General features: G+C 47.6%; 1 protein-coding gene across 1 annotated transcript in view; it reads right to left on the minus strand.

The window, feature by feature from the left end:
* LOC119965783 (acyl-CoA dehydrogenase family member 11-like) overlaps positions 1 to 12,935 on the minus strand; it is a 122,972-nt gene extending 110,037 nt beyond the window's left edge. Inside the window, 5 exon segments of the mRNA XM_038796606.1 lie at positions 1,597 to 1,758; positions 5,463 to 5,588; positions 10,256 to 10,278; positions 10,281 to 10,354; positions 12,666 to 12,935. Coding sequence (XP_038652534.1) covers positions 1,597 to 1,758; positions 5,463 to 5,588; positions 10,256 to 10,278; positions 10,281 to 10,354; positions 12,666 to 12,793 — 513 coding nt within the window. The 5' untranslated portion in view covers positions 12,794 to 12,935.
* Between the last annotated feature and the right edge of the window lie 1,196 nt (positions 12,936 to 14,131).

A 14,131-nucleotide genomic window follows, 5' to 3' on the forward strand; every position in this document is an offset into this window, starting at 1 on the left:
TTTTTAAATTTAAAGTACCCAATTATTTTGTTTTTCCCCAATTAAGGGCCAATTTAGCGTGACCAATCCACCTAACCTGCAGATCTTTGGGTTGTGGGGGGTGAAACCCACACAGACATGGGGAGAATGTGCAAACTCCACACGGACAGTGACCCAGGGCCGGGATTCGAACCCAGGTCCTCAGCGCCGCAGTTAGGGGCTGATTTAACTCACTGGGCTAAATCGCTGGCTTTTAAAGCAGACCAAGCAGGCCAGCAGCACGGTTCGATTCCCGTATCAGCCTCCCCGGACAGGCGCCGGAATGTGGCGACTAGGGGCTTTTCACAGTAACTTCATTGAAGCCTACTTGTGACAATAAGCGATTTTCATTTTCATTTTTTCAGTGCTAACCACTGCGCCACATGCCGCCCATCTATATACTTCTTTGTTAATTCAAGGATATGGGTGTCACTGGCTAGGCCAGCATTTATTGTCCATCCCTAATTGCCCTTCAGAAGATGGTGGTGAGCTGCCCTCTTGAATTGCTGCAGTCCATGCGGGGTCTACCTCACAATGCTGTTAGGGAGGGAGTACCAGGATTTTGATCCAGGGACACTGAAGGGACGGTGATATATTTCCAAGTCAGGATGGTGAGTGGATGCAGGGGAACTTCCAGGTGGTGGTGTTCCCAGGTATCTGCTGCCTTTGTCCTTAGATGCTAATGATCGTGGGTTCAGAAGGTGCTGCCGCAGGAACCTTGGTGAGTTCCTGCAGTTCCTCTTGTAGATGCTAGACACGGCTGCCACTGTGCATCGGGGGTGGAGAGAGCGAGTGTTTCTGAATGTGGTGCCAATCAAGCTGGCTGCTTTATCTTGGATCCTGAAATGTATTACCGTTCCTTTACAGACACTGGGTCAATATCCTGCAACGCAAGATACCTTTGAGTGTTGTTGGAGCTAGACTCACCCAGGCAAGTGGAGAATATTCCATCATACTCCTGACTTGCACCTTGTAGATGGTGGACAGACTTTGGGAAGTCAGTTACTCGCTGCAGAATTCCCAGCGTCTGACCTGCTCTTGTAGCCACAGTATTTATATGGCAGGTCCAGTTCAGTGTCTGGCTAATGGTAACCCTTAGGATGTTGATTATGTTGACTGATCCCAGTTGGGGCCGGGGATGGGGGTGATCGGGTCCACATTTAGTCTCAGAGGTTAGCTGGGATTCAACACACTGTTGAAAAGTGCGTGTGTGTAGGGTCACTGAAGGCAAGAGGAGTTTGAGCTATAGCCCGTTGCAGTTTACTGTTTAGCATCACTTAAGAATGGCCACTTCAGCCGTGGGTTGTCACCATCGCTAAACCTTCACCCAGGAAAGAGTCACTAAAGAACCTGTGTTAAACGGCAGCTAATCGGTGAAGTTTTCATTCTACATTGTTCCCATATGGGTATGAAAACGGTCGTGTGTTATATACGGTGATACGGCCAGTTTCATTTTCCTTCAATGGAAGTCATGTTGCAAATTATATTTTGGGCGGTTCACTATATTCGGAAAATTATAGTAACTGATTAAAATGCATAAGTTTCCAAACAAAAGACACTTTCAGTTGGAAGACAGACCTGTCTCTTGGCGTAATCATGCTCTTTGCCATAACCTTGCAGTCCCAGGGCCTTCCAATCGGTGCAGTGAAGCCGAGCAAACGTTACTATCATGGCAAAGTACAGGGATGCGCGTTCTGCTGGACTCACACCCGGAATGGTCAAATCTCGGAATATCCGCCCCTGGATCATAAATACACAACAGTCAAAAAAAAATAACAAAGGGAATCGGTGTCAAAATTGCAACTCTTAGGCCAAACTGATTTCATTAGACAGGGTAGCTCGTGCAGCCTGGAACTTTTATTTCCAGTCTCGGAATTCCCCCAGGTTAGGGAGGTCACAGACTCATAGAATAGGGCAGAACAGAAGGGGGCCATTTGGCCCATCCAATCTGCAGCAGCCTCTTCCAAAGAACAATTCCATTAGTCACATTCTCCTGAATCTTTCCGCATGCAGACCTGCAATTTTCTTTGTTCCCTCAGGAAGTCATCCAATTCCTGTTTGGAAGATACTGTTGAATCGCCATCCAGCACCCTTAAGGCAGCGATTTCCAAATTCTGACCACTCGTTGAGGAAAAGGTTTTTCCTTGTCTCACCTCTGCCCTTTGATTCATCACCTTCGACCTCTGCTCTCTTGTAATCGATCCTCCAGCCATTGGAAACCGTTTCTTTCCATTTATTCTATCTGAACACTTCATCATTTTAAATGGCTCCATAAAATCTCCACTCAGACCTCCCTGCCTATTAGGAGGAGGGCCTCAGCTTCTGCAATCGGATCCAGCCCCACACTGAGTGTTTCCACATCTAGAATGGTACAGCTGCTGGCCATCCAGTGTTAATTCCTGTGACCAATGGAGGATTTGGGGAATAGTGGGTTACAGCTACCATCAATTAAAGGGCTAAAAGCCTGGGGTTAGAGCGTGTTTGACTGCAGTGGTCATGTTTTTTTTTTAAAGAATTCTATTTTGCAGGGCCTGCGTGCTTTCAGGAGCCAGAAGGTGAAATTGGCCGAGAGGAATGCGTTTGTCAGTCTGGGCTAACGCACTGTGGTTTGACGAGGACTGTCCCCGAGGAAATAACGTGCTTTCAGTTCCTGGAGAACTCATTGGTTTTTCAGCTTGGGGAGGTGATGTCATTTCTGGGGGGGAGCTAAGTGATTCAGAGAGAGATTTTGTTTGAGAAGGCTTTTGAAGAGGTCTGATCTGACTACCGCAGAGCCCACAAGTAAAGACAATTTTCTTTCCCAGTAGGATAGTTTTTTAAAAAAGTGTAATAATATTTTAAAGCAGAGCAGTCCAGTCTGAAGACAAGGAAGAGGCTGAAACAACCCAGTTGAAGCAGCTATTTGAAGATATTCAGCCAGAGTCTGAAAGGGTTCAAACCAGAGCCAAGAATCTGTTCTGCAAAGTATTATTCCATACCTGCTGATTTTAAACTAGATTAAAGGCTGTATGTTTATTTTCTTGCTGTTTAATGGGGAAATTGAGTAGTAGTGTTTCTGGGCAATCGTTCGCTGTTCTTTTCGGGTGTGAAATATTGTTTTCATAATAAAGTTTTGTTTGAAAATAACAAAACCCTATGTTTTCATGCAATCACTCCTGGAGCAAATCATTCTTTCTGCAGAGTCTTACAAAAAACTAAAATATTGGGGTTTTGGTCCTGTATCCTAGCCACTGCTGAGGCCTGGTTTGGGGCATAATATTTCAATAATTGAAGTTGAGGAAGAATGAATTAACCTTAAACCAGATTTGTTTTCTAGGACAGCAAAATAAAGTAAAACAGCGGGCTGCCGCTGCTGGGGGGGGGGGGGGGGGGGGGGGGGGGGGGAGAGATCCAGGCCATTGTAAATAAAAAGCATATTGTAACTTAAAAGTTGTTTGAACCATTTGCTAAGCTGTGAAGGGTTTCTCTCAAAATGGGAGTCATCCATTGCCTCCTTCTGCACCTCCCGCTGCCTGGGGAAAGCGGGCAGCATAACCAAAGACCCCCTCCCACCCGGTTTACTCACTCTTCCAACTTCTTCCATCGGGCAGGAGATACAGAAGTCTGAGAACATGCACGTACAGACTCAAAAACAGCTTCTTCCCCACCGTTACCAGACGCCTTAACGACCTTTTATGGACTGATCTCATTAACACTACACCCCTGTATGCTTCACCCGATGCTATGTAGTTACATTGTGTACCTTGTGTTGCCCTGTTATGTATTTTCTTTTATTTCCCTTTCTTTTCATGTACTTTTTAAAAAAATATATTTTTTATTCGCCTCCTTTTTCACATTTTCTCCCAAATTTACACCCACCATCAATAAACAATAATCAGTAACAAATTTGTCAATCCCCAAATCAATAACAGCGATCCCATCCTTCCACCAAACCCCAAACAGTAGCCCGCATGTTCACATAAACAAATGACCGGACCTCCTAAGCCCCTCACGTTCCACATGACTATCCTAAATGGGGGTCTCTCACCACCCCCCCCGCCCTTCTTATCCACCATCATACCACCAGGCCCTGCCCCATGAGCCAGATTCACCCCTATTCATTATTAACATCGAACCCCTACCCCCTCCCAAAAATCCCCCCACATTTCCTCCCGAAAAAACATCTCCCGGCATCAATCCCTTCCCCCCACCACCCTTGCTCGCCTCGGAGGCCCATTGAAACTGCTAACCAGGCTCCAATGTCCGCAGCCCTCCTCTCTTCTCCGTTCACTAGCCGATTTTGGTTAGCTAGCGCGGGTGGCTCCCCCGCCAAGGTATACCGTCCCCTCCCACCCAGTCCCAGTGAAAGAAAAAACAGAAACAACAATCCAACCCGTACCATTCACTAAAATAAGATAGAACCGTCGCAAGGAGTCCTCTGTTGACCTCCACCACCCTCCGCAGCTCGTCCCCCAGCGAGGGTGAACTGGTCGCTGTGCTGCGACACAGCCTCCTCCACTTCCTTCACCTTCTCGCCCTGCTTTCTCACCTCGGCCGATGCCTTTGCCATAGCTACCCTCACCGGGGCGAATTCCAGTGAGTTCAATGCGACCGCCATCTCCTTCCTCAAAGCCTCCATGTAACTCGCAAACTGCTTTTCCAGCTCCACAGCCATCTCCTCGGTCATCTTCTCCACCGTAAGCAGTGCGGCCCCACCGTGCGGTCTGGTATCCGCCATCTTGTCAGCGCTTTTGCTGGTCCTCTCATTCAACGGCGAGCCCGCGTTTCCTCCCTTCTTCAACGCTGCTTTTCGCATCCTTTAACAACTTATTATTTTTCCTTTTTTCCCCCCTTCTTTCCTTCGTCAATCTTTTTATTTATAGGAAAACAAAAAAAATTCTTCCTTCAAAAAAAAACTTTCACCAAGTTTCTTTAAAACTTCTTTCTCATCTTTTTTGTATTCCTCAAGAATTCCCCTGGGATCGGACTTCAGTCTTCTCACAACATTCTAGCGGGAGCCACCCGATGTGGGACATCTCACCTACATCGGGCCCTGGCTTCGGGCCTGCCGCCGCGACCTGTTTGGCTCCGCCCCCGCTGCTCCGACCTCCACGCGCACTGGGCCCGATGTGTCAGCTCCAGCCGCCCGACACCCGTGCGGGATTCCTCGCCGGTTTTCAAACCGGCCCCGCTTGACGCCTGGGACGGCGACTCTGACAACAATCGGGAGGGGTAAAGCAAAGAATCAGGGAAACCCCCGAAAGGGCCGGAAATAGTGGCCACCAGCGGGAGCTCCTCTCGATGCGGCCGACCCGCTCGCAAACGCCACCGGAAGTCCTTCTTTTCACGTACTTAATGATCTGCTGAGCTGCTCGCAGAAAAATACTTTTCACTGCACCTCGATACATGTGACAATGAACAAAATCCAATCCAAAATCCAAAACACGTGCTCCTGTCCTACATACCTGCACGTGCTCCATCACGTAGAAGTCAGTGCCAATAACGGAACAGTCATCGACAAACAGCAAAGGCTTTGGGACAGGAAATCCCACCTCAGATAACGCCTTTTGAACTCTGTATTCTCTCCCCACCTGAAAGAGAAAGAGACCGCGCACGGTTCTGAGTTACTCCCTTATTTCCACCTGTGAGCAGCACTCGCAAGGACAGCATTTATTGCCCATCGCTAGCTGCCCTGGAGAAGATGGTGACGAGCCACCTGCTCGAACCACAGTGCTCCCTGCAGCAGTTTCATACAACTGAGTGGACTGCTGGGGCAATTCAGAGGATGGATCGGAGCCAACCCCGTTGCTGTGGGGCTGGAGCCACATGTAGGCCAGACCAGGTTAGGACAGCAGATTTCCTCCCCTGAAGAACAATGAACCATTTGAGTTTGGATGACAATCCAGCGAGGCTCATAATTATCACTGAGACTGGACCATTGTATTCCAGATTTATTAATTAATTGATTTGAAGTTCCCCGCGCTGCCACGAGTGGGATTGGAACTTGGTCTCCAGAGTATTAGTCGGGAGCACAAGTAGATAGCACTGTGGCTTCACAGCGCCAGGGTCCCAGGTTCGATTCCCCGCTGGGTCACTGTCTGTGCGGAGTCTGCACGGAGTCTGCACGCTCTCCCCGTGTGTGCGTGGGTTTCCTCCGGGTGCTCCAGTTTCCTCCCACAGTCCAAAGACGTGCCGGTGAGGTGGATTGGCCATGATAAATTGCCCTTAGTGACCAAAGGAGGGGTTATTGGGTTACGGGGAAAGGGTGGAAGTGAGGGCTTAAGTGGGTCGGTACAGACTCGATGGGCCGAATGGCCTCCTTCTGCACTGTATGTTCTATACTCTATGTTCTACGATCTCTGGATTACTAGTTCAGTATAGCTGGTCTATACTTTAATCTATTTTACTACATCTTGTGTTTTACTTTTTCATTCACCCCCCCCATAATGTGTGTGTTTTTTTTCATTTGATTTATATGCCTGGTTAATTTCATCATCCTCGTTTGTCTACGTTAGGGAAGCTGTGATGGAATGCACATCTGCGTCTGTTTCCTATTCTGAGTGATGTGATCCAACTGCAATAATCTTGCTTATGAATAGCTAAGCTGATGAATCCGTAGAATCCACAGAACTCCTACAGTGCAGAAGGAGGCCATTCGGCCCATTGAGTCTGCATCTACCTAGGTCCACTCCCCCACCCTATCCCCGTAACCCCTCACTTTGACCATGGTCAATCCAACCTCCAGATCTTTGGACTGTGGGAGGAAACCAGAGCACCCGGAGGAAACTCACGCAGACACGGGGAGAAGCCGAGTTAGAATTTCCATTTGACTCTTCCTCAACGCTCAAACCATTAACCGTCTCTCTCCGCAAATGCTGCCAGACCTACTGAGTTTATCCAGCATTTTCTGTTTTTAGTTCAGGTTTCCGGCATCTGCAATTTTTTTCTTTTCTTCACAGTTTATCCCAGAGTGTTTCAGGAAATGGAGAATCGACTAACTGAGCCCTTAGCCCAGAAACCAGGCTGGACTACCCCTGTAAATACTCTGACCACATGAACAGGGAATTCTAAGGCGAGTAACTCATCTCCTGACTCCCAAAGCCTGTCCACAATCCACAAATCAGGATTGTGATGGAATACTCTCCACTTGCCTGGGTGAGTACAGCTCTAAGAACACTAGAGGAGCTCGACATTACCCAGGACAAAGCAGCCCCCTTGATTGGCACCGCATCCATCAATCTTATCATTTTATTCCTGCACAGTGGCCGCAGTGCGTACCATGTACAAGATGCACTGCAGCAACTCACCAAGACTCCTGAAACAGCGCCCTCCAAACCCAAGGCCGGTATCGCCAAGGACAAGGGAAGCATGTGCATGGGAAACCCACCACCTGCAAGCTCCCGCCAAAGTCTCTCACCATCCTGACTTGGAAATCTATTACTGTTCTGTCTCCAACGCTGGGTCAAAATCCTGGAACTTCCTCCCTAACAGCACGGTGGGTGTACCTACACCACATGGACTGCAGCAGGTTCAAGATGGTCGCTCCACCACCTCAAGCGAAATTAGGGGTGGGCAACAACTGGCAGCGCGTCTTTCGGGATTTGTGGGGGGGGGGGGGTGGAGCACCCGGAGAGGGCCCACGCATGCACGGGGAGGGCGTGTGGGCTCCGCACAGACAGTGGCCCGGGCTGGGGGTCGAGCCTGGGATCCTGGCGCTGTGGAGGGACGGTGCCAACCACTGGTTTACCGTGCCGCTCACTAGAAGGTCCACCTCAGTTCTCTGGGACTTCACCCCAGCTATTTCAGCATCGTGAGACAGCAGTGCTTACTACTGCGTCATCCTTCACCCAATAATCCTAACCTTGTTCTATATATTGGCTATCTTGACCAGCTTTATAGCCCCTGTAACTTTATAATCTTAGTCTGTCTTCTGTTTTAGTCTATTTGTGGCATTAGACTTGAAGAAGGCTCCTTTTTATATTGTGCTTTTTGCCCTAGTGCGGCACAAAGTGTATCAAGGATATAGTAAAGATAAAGTCACCATAGTCCCAGATGACAATCGGCTGCTTTCCCCTTTGAGGGGGAGAGCTGACTGGTGGTGATTTAACCTGAGGGGCACCACACCTCAAATGAGGGACAAGGTTGGGAGGACGTGGCTAACAGGGGCTGCATGGCAGCACAGTGATTGGCACGGTTGCTTCGTGGCTCCGGGGTCCCGGGTTCGATTCCTGGCTTGGGTCACTGTGCCGAGTCTGCACGTTCTTCCCGTGTGTGCGTGGGTTTCCTCCGAGTGCTCCGGTTTCCTCCCACAGTCCAAAGATGTGCAGGTTAGGTGGATTGGCCATGATAAATTGCCCTTAGTGTCCAAAACAAAAGGTGAAGTGGGGTGACTGGGATAGGTTGGAGGTATGGGCTTACGTGGGGTGATCTTTCCCAGGACCGGTGCAGACTTGATGGGCCGAATGGCCTCCTTCTGCACTGTAACTTCTATGATTCTATGAAAGGCTGACTTCTCCAGCAAAGCTCACATCCCAACGAAGAATTTTTATTTTTAAAGTTCATGCCTATAATACTTAATTGACGAGGAGACGCACCATGTCAGGATTGGCTGGGTATGACGGGTCCGATGATCTTTTCCCATTCTTCTTCCCATCCCTTAACGTTTTCTCACCTTCACCCTGACATACCTCTGACCATAAATCCTAAACCATTTTCAATTGTATGACACTGAGGCTGAGCTTCTGGGATTACAGCTTGTGGGGTGATAACTGGATTTTGAGGCTCATTTCACTTAAAAACCTAAAAGTGTCAGAAAGAGAAAAGTTTAACCCAACCTTATGTATCTAGGATTTGAATCCACTCTCAACGTGCTACCAGAGAAATGCACATTTCATTCAAGCTCGAAGGGTTGGCTCTGAGGTAGTTTAGGGTGTGTTCAAATTGGGGGTGAAGGCAACTTTTGATGACTAATGTGCTTATTTCTTCTCACCTCCGGACGTTCGGTGTCAGCTGTGGCCCAGTTGGTCACACTCTTACCTTGGAGTTAGAAGGTCGTGGGTTCAAGTCTCAGGTTCCACTTGAGCACAGGAAAATCAAGGCCTTCACTCCGGTGCAGGTACTGAGGGAGGACCGCACTGTCAGAAGCGCTATCTTTCAAATGAGACCTTAAACTGAGGGCCTGTCTGCCCTCTCAAGTGGACATAAACAATCCCGTGAGCACTGCTGCTCCCTCAGTTAACATAGCCAAAAAAAAAGAAAAGAGATTGTCGGGTTGTTATCACACTGCTGTGTGCGGGAGCTTGCTGTGCACAAATCCTGCATGACAACAGTGGCGTCACTTCAAAAGTACTTTGTTGGCTGAAAAGCATTTTGGGATGTCTGGTGGTTTTGGCGGGGGCTGTATAAATACAACCATTTACTTTCAGGATAACTCACCAAATAAGGAAAACTGTGAAGTCGTTTTGAAGTGCAGTCACTGTTGGAATATAGAGAAAGCGGCAGCCAACGTACACACAGCAAGATCCCACACACAACAATTTTTAATAACCAGAAAACATTTTTTTTTGGAAAATTGGTTTTGATTGAGGCGCAAGTGTTGGCCTGGGTGTGGTGAATGTAATTCACACTGTAATATATATGATACCATATTATTGTAAGCGCAGTTGCGTTGCCCGACCACTAGGGGGAGTAGCACTGGGAATGCATAGGAGTTTGTACAGGGCTCCACCCTTGGCTCCGCCCACGGCTCCTCCCCCTGGACTGCTGTATAAAGATCGATGCCCAGAGCCAGCCGACCAGTTCATGCAGGGTTCATCGTGTTACAGGCTGGCTCTGTTGTAAGTAGATTAAAACCACTGTTCATATCACTGGTCTCATCACTGGGCTACCCTGATCTTTATCAAATCAGAGCACCAGAGTGGCAGCCTCGAATTTCCCCCTGGTCTCTAGGGTGAGACATCAACCAATGTTCTGACTTAAGAGGCCCAAGTGTGGCCAACTGAGCAACGAACGGCTAATCAGGAAGGAAGCATTGATGCCAAGCAATGGCCTACCACACTACGGTACTGGGATACCACCATGTTATGCCTCCCTCTGTTTTCTTTCTTAGAATACCTTCAGTTATATTTTTAGAAACACACTTAAACCCACTACTTACTTCCCTTTGACAAGGATGAGATAGTTGCAACTATTATCAGGAGCTTTAATACAAAACGCTGTAGTTTGACAGCAAGTCTCTGTTTACGCGGGGTTAACGTACCTGATGTGCGCCTTTCAGGAGAGCCCAGGGGGTCTCTTCCTCAGCACATACTCTTTGCTTCCCTTCTGAATGTGGAATGTTGGGTTGGACTGTCCGCACCTGCAGCAACATACCAGGAAATATTACAAACACATTATTACAGCAGAGACATTTTCTTAAAAAAAAATCTTTTTGGGACCAACCTAATAATTTTTGCAACAATAAATGTTTCGCGCACCTTCTCCAAATAACTTCAACAATGTTGACCTGTTTGTAGTGGAATGATTGTAAGCAAAGGTGACCGAGAATGGGCAGCACGGTAGCATGGTGGTTAGCATCAATGCTTCACAGCTCCAGGGTCCCAGGTTCGATTCCCGGCTGGGTCACTGTCTGTGCGGAGTCTGCACGTCCTCCCCGGGTCTGCGTGGGTTTCCTCCGGGTGCTCCGGTTTCCTCCCACAGTCCAAAGATGTGCGGGTTAGGTGGATTGGCCAGGCTAAATTGCCCTTAGTGTCCTAAAAAAATAATGTTAATGGGGGTTGTTGGGTTACTGGTATAGGGTGGATACGTGGGTTGGAGTAGGGTGATCATGGCTCGGCACAACATTGAGGGCCGAAGGGCCTGCTCTGTGCTGTACTGTTCTATGTTCTAATGTTCAATTGTGCAATTTCAGCAAAATCACTTATTTATAGAAAGACGTACATTTATATAAACGACGTTTTCCAAATGCACTTTACAGCCAATAATGTACTTTTTGAAGTATAGGCACTGTTGCAGGAAGCACCATAGCCACTTTATGCACAGGCAGCTCCCATGAACATAACAAGAACCGGATAAACTATATCAGTAATGTTGATTGAGGGATGAACGTTGGCCAAGACACCATGGATCTTCTTCAAAATAGTCCCACGAGGTCTTTTACAAGCTCCTGAGAGAGCAAAATGGGCTTTAGATGACATCTCATTCACAGGACCTCGGACAGTACGGCACTTCCTCAGTACTGCACTGGGAGTGTTCACCTGAGGACGGTACAGTGACACACTGCTGCCTCACAGCACCAAGGACCGGGGTTCAATTCCAACCTTGGGTCACTGTCTATGTGGAGTTTGCATATTCTCCCACGTCTCTGTGGGTTTCCTCCGGGTGGTTTGGTTTCCTCCCGCAGTCCAAAGGTGTGCAGGTTAGGTGGGTTGGCCATGTTAAATGGCCCCCTCGAGTCTTGTTAAGGGGAAGCCCTGCTCCTTTAATGGGGAAGTTCATTCTCTACTGAGGTCACGGGGAACCTGATACTGTAGTCCGTAACCCGTGACTCTGTGAGGGTCGTAACAAAAATAGGTGTGTAACCAGCAAATGAACTTCACACTACATAAATGTACGGTGGCACATTTTGGTGGCTAGAGTAAGGAGGTCACATATCTCATTGGGAAATAACTCATAAAAGGGGTGGAGGAACCAGGCGTGGAGATACTCAAATTATTACAAGTAAGGATAACTGGTTATTGTAACAAGTCCATTAATTTTAAAAAAATTAAACACTGGCATTCATTTCTATCAGGAGACGATTGAAAAAACAGGGAACTTAGGGGTGGTATGGTGGCAATGGTTAGCACTGCTGCCTCACAGCTCCAGGGACCTGCGTTCAATTCTGGCCTTGGATGACTGTCTTTGTGGAGCTTGCACTTTCTCTCTGTGCCTGCGTGGGTTTCCTCCAGTTGCTCCGGTTTCCTCCTACAGTCCAAAGATGTGCAGGTTAGGTGGATTGGCCGTGCTAAATTGCACTTAGTGTCCAAAAGGTTAGATGGGGTTACTGAGTTACGGGTATAGGGTGCTCTTTCCAAGGGCCGGTGCAGACTCAATGGGCCTCCTTCTGCCCTGTAGGGATTCTATGAGGATAAACTAATATTGAACTTTCTTAGGCCACCCTTGGAGTCATGTGAACAGTTCTGGTCCCCGTGTTAACACGGAAAGACTTGCGTGTGTCATGTGATCAGATGTCACATGATCAAGTCGCCACAGTATCTTCCTGAGTGGCAATGTTCACGTTTGCTTCCCCAACAACAAACTCAAAATTGAAGCTTTCCTGGAGCTATACACCAGAGCAAATCGGAAACCAATCACATTAAGATGCTATTAAACTGAAATATTGCGCCTCCGACTTTAAAAATAATTAGCACTTGCAGGCTGCATTTGGAAGGAGTTAACTTAGAGGCAGTTAAAGACCCAAAGTGTTCGCAGGAATGTGAACACTTTATGATGCCAAATGGCATTTTGGTGCTTTGCGGTTTGTCTGAGGCAGCTGGGGAAAGCCCCAATGATTCCCAGAAACAAATCATTCTTGGATTCCGCGTTCTCGTTCATTGCAAATTAAATATTCCGCTCCAAAGTAGCCAGTTGCTTGTCAGTGACCCGGAGTTTAGAGAGTCTGCTGTTACCTGTACTGTCTCACGGTGAAGGCCTCCCGCGGGTCTTGTGGAAAGCCTGCGATCCGCGAGGATAAAAATCTCTCCATTGCCTCTTCATCAAAGTTATGATTGCCCCGGACTGGAGTACTGTCAGCCATGGCGCTGGGAGACACACACACAGTTATCAGAAACCAGACTCGCCTACTCAAAACAGCCCCACTAGAGGGAACCCGTAAGGCAGAATGTGAAGGAAGCTTTTCACATCTATAGATTGAGTTCAGACTTGCAGACTGGACGGTTTCTTTTCTCGGGAAATGCAACAAGTTCGGTCCTAAAAGGGTCCTCGTGAAAGTTCTGCTTCAACAATGCACAGAACCTGTAAAAAAAAATATGTATCTAGGTGGTCAGAGCAAATTTCTACAAGTGCTCACCAGAATACTGTGTATTTCTGACCTGTTGTGTTTTGGGATTTGTAGTTATCTTCGGGAGATCTATTTGCGCATGATGCAATGTAACAACAAGCTGCATTTATATAGCGTTCCGGGCTGGTTCATTACCTTAAATGTGTTGGCGAGTTGGAACAGCCATAAATGATGTGGCTACAAGAGCAGGTCATAGGCTGTGAATCATATGGCAGTAACTCACCTTCAAACTCTGCCTGCCCCCCCACCCACCCACCCACCCAAACAAAAAAAATGTCCACCATTTACAAGGCACAATCAGGAGTGGGAATGAAATACTCCACTTGCCTGGATGAGTGCAGCTCCAACAACACAAAAGAAGCTCAACACCATCCAGGACAAAGCAGCCGGTTTATTGCTCCCCCTTCCACAAACATTCACTCCCTCCACCACCGGTGAACAGTGGCAGCATCCGTTTGTACCATCTACAAGGAGCACTGCAGGAACTCACCAAGGTTCCTTCGGCAGCACCTTCCAAACCCATGACCACTACCATTTTGAAGGACAAGGGCAACAGATAACTGGGAACCCCACCACCTAGAGGTTCCTCTCCAAGGCACGCACCACCCCGACGCTCAAGATATCTGTGAGGGTATTCCAACTTGAAACACCAGTTCATGGGGGTGTATAGGTTGTGTTTGGAATGGTGGGAGGGGTTACATGGAACATCAGTGAGAAGACGCAGCTCAGTTGCTGTATAACAATTATTAATGACCATTTATTCAATTAAAGAAATGCCAAATACACACAAACAGGACTACACTACCCTAAGACAATTAAGTAAATGAATCACTAGCTTATGTAGAACATTCACCTTGTTAAAAAATATATCTACGATTGCGAAACTGCTGAAGACTTCCCCTTTCCCCAAACAACATTCAAATTAAATAAATCTTCAAGTCAAATCCAGGTTTATAGTTACCATACAATCTAGGGCTGATAATAAAGTCTGGGAAATGTATTTTCCTGGTCCAGTGAAGATTTTAAACTGCCGTTATGAAAGTTTCTGCACTGCCTTGGCTCTAGGACTTTGAT

Source organism: Scyliorhinus canicula, chromosome 5, assembly GCF_902713615.1.
Source record: "Scyliorhinus canicula chromosome 5, sScyCan1.1, whole genome shotgun sequence".
Taxonomy (NCBI): Eukaryota; Metazoa; Chordata; class Chondrichthyes; order Carcharhiniformes; family Scyliorhinidae; genus Scyliorhinus; species Scyliorhinus canicula.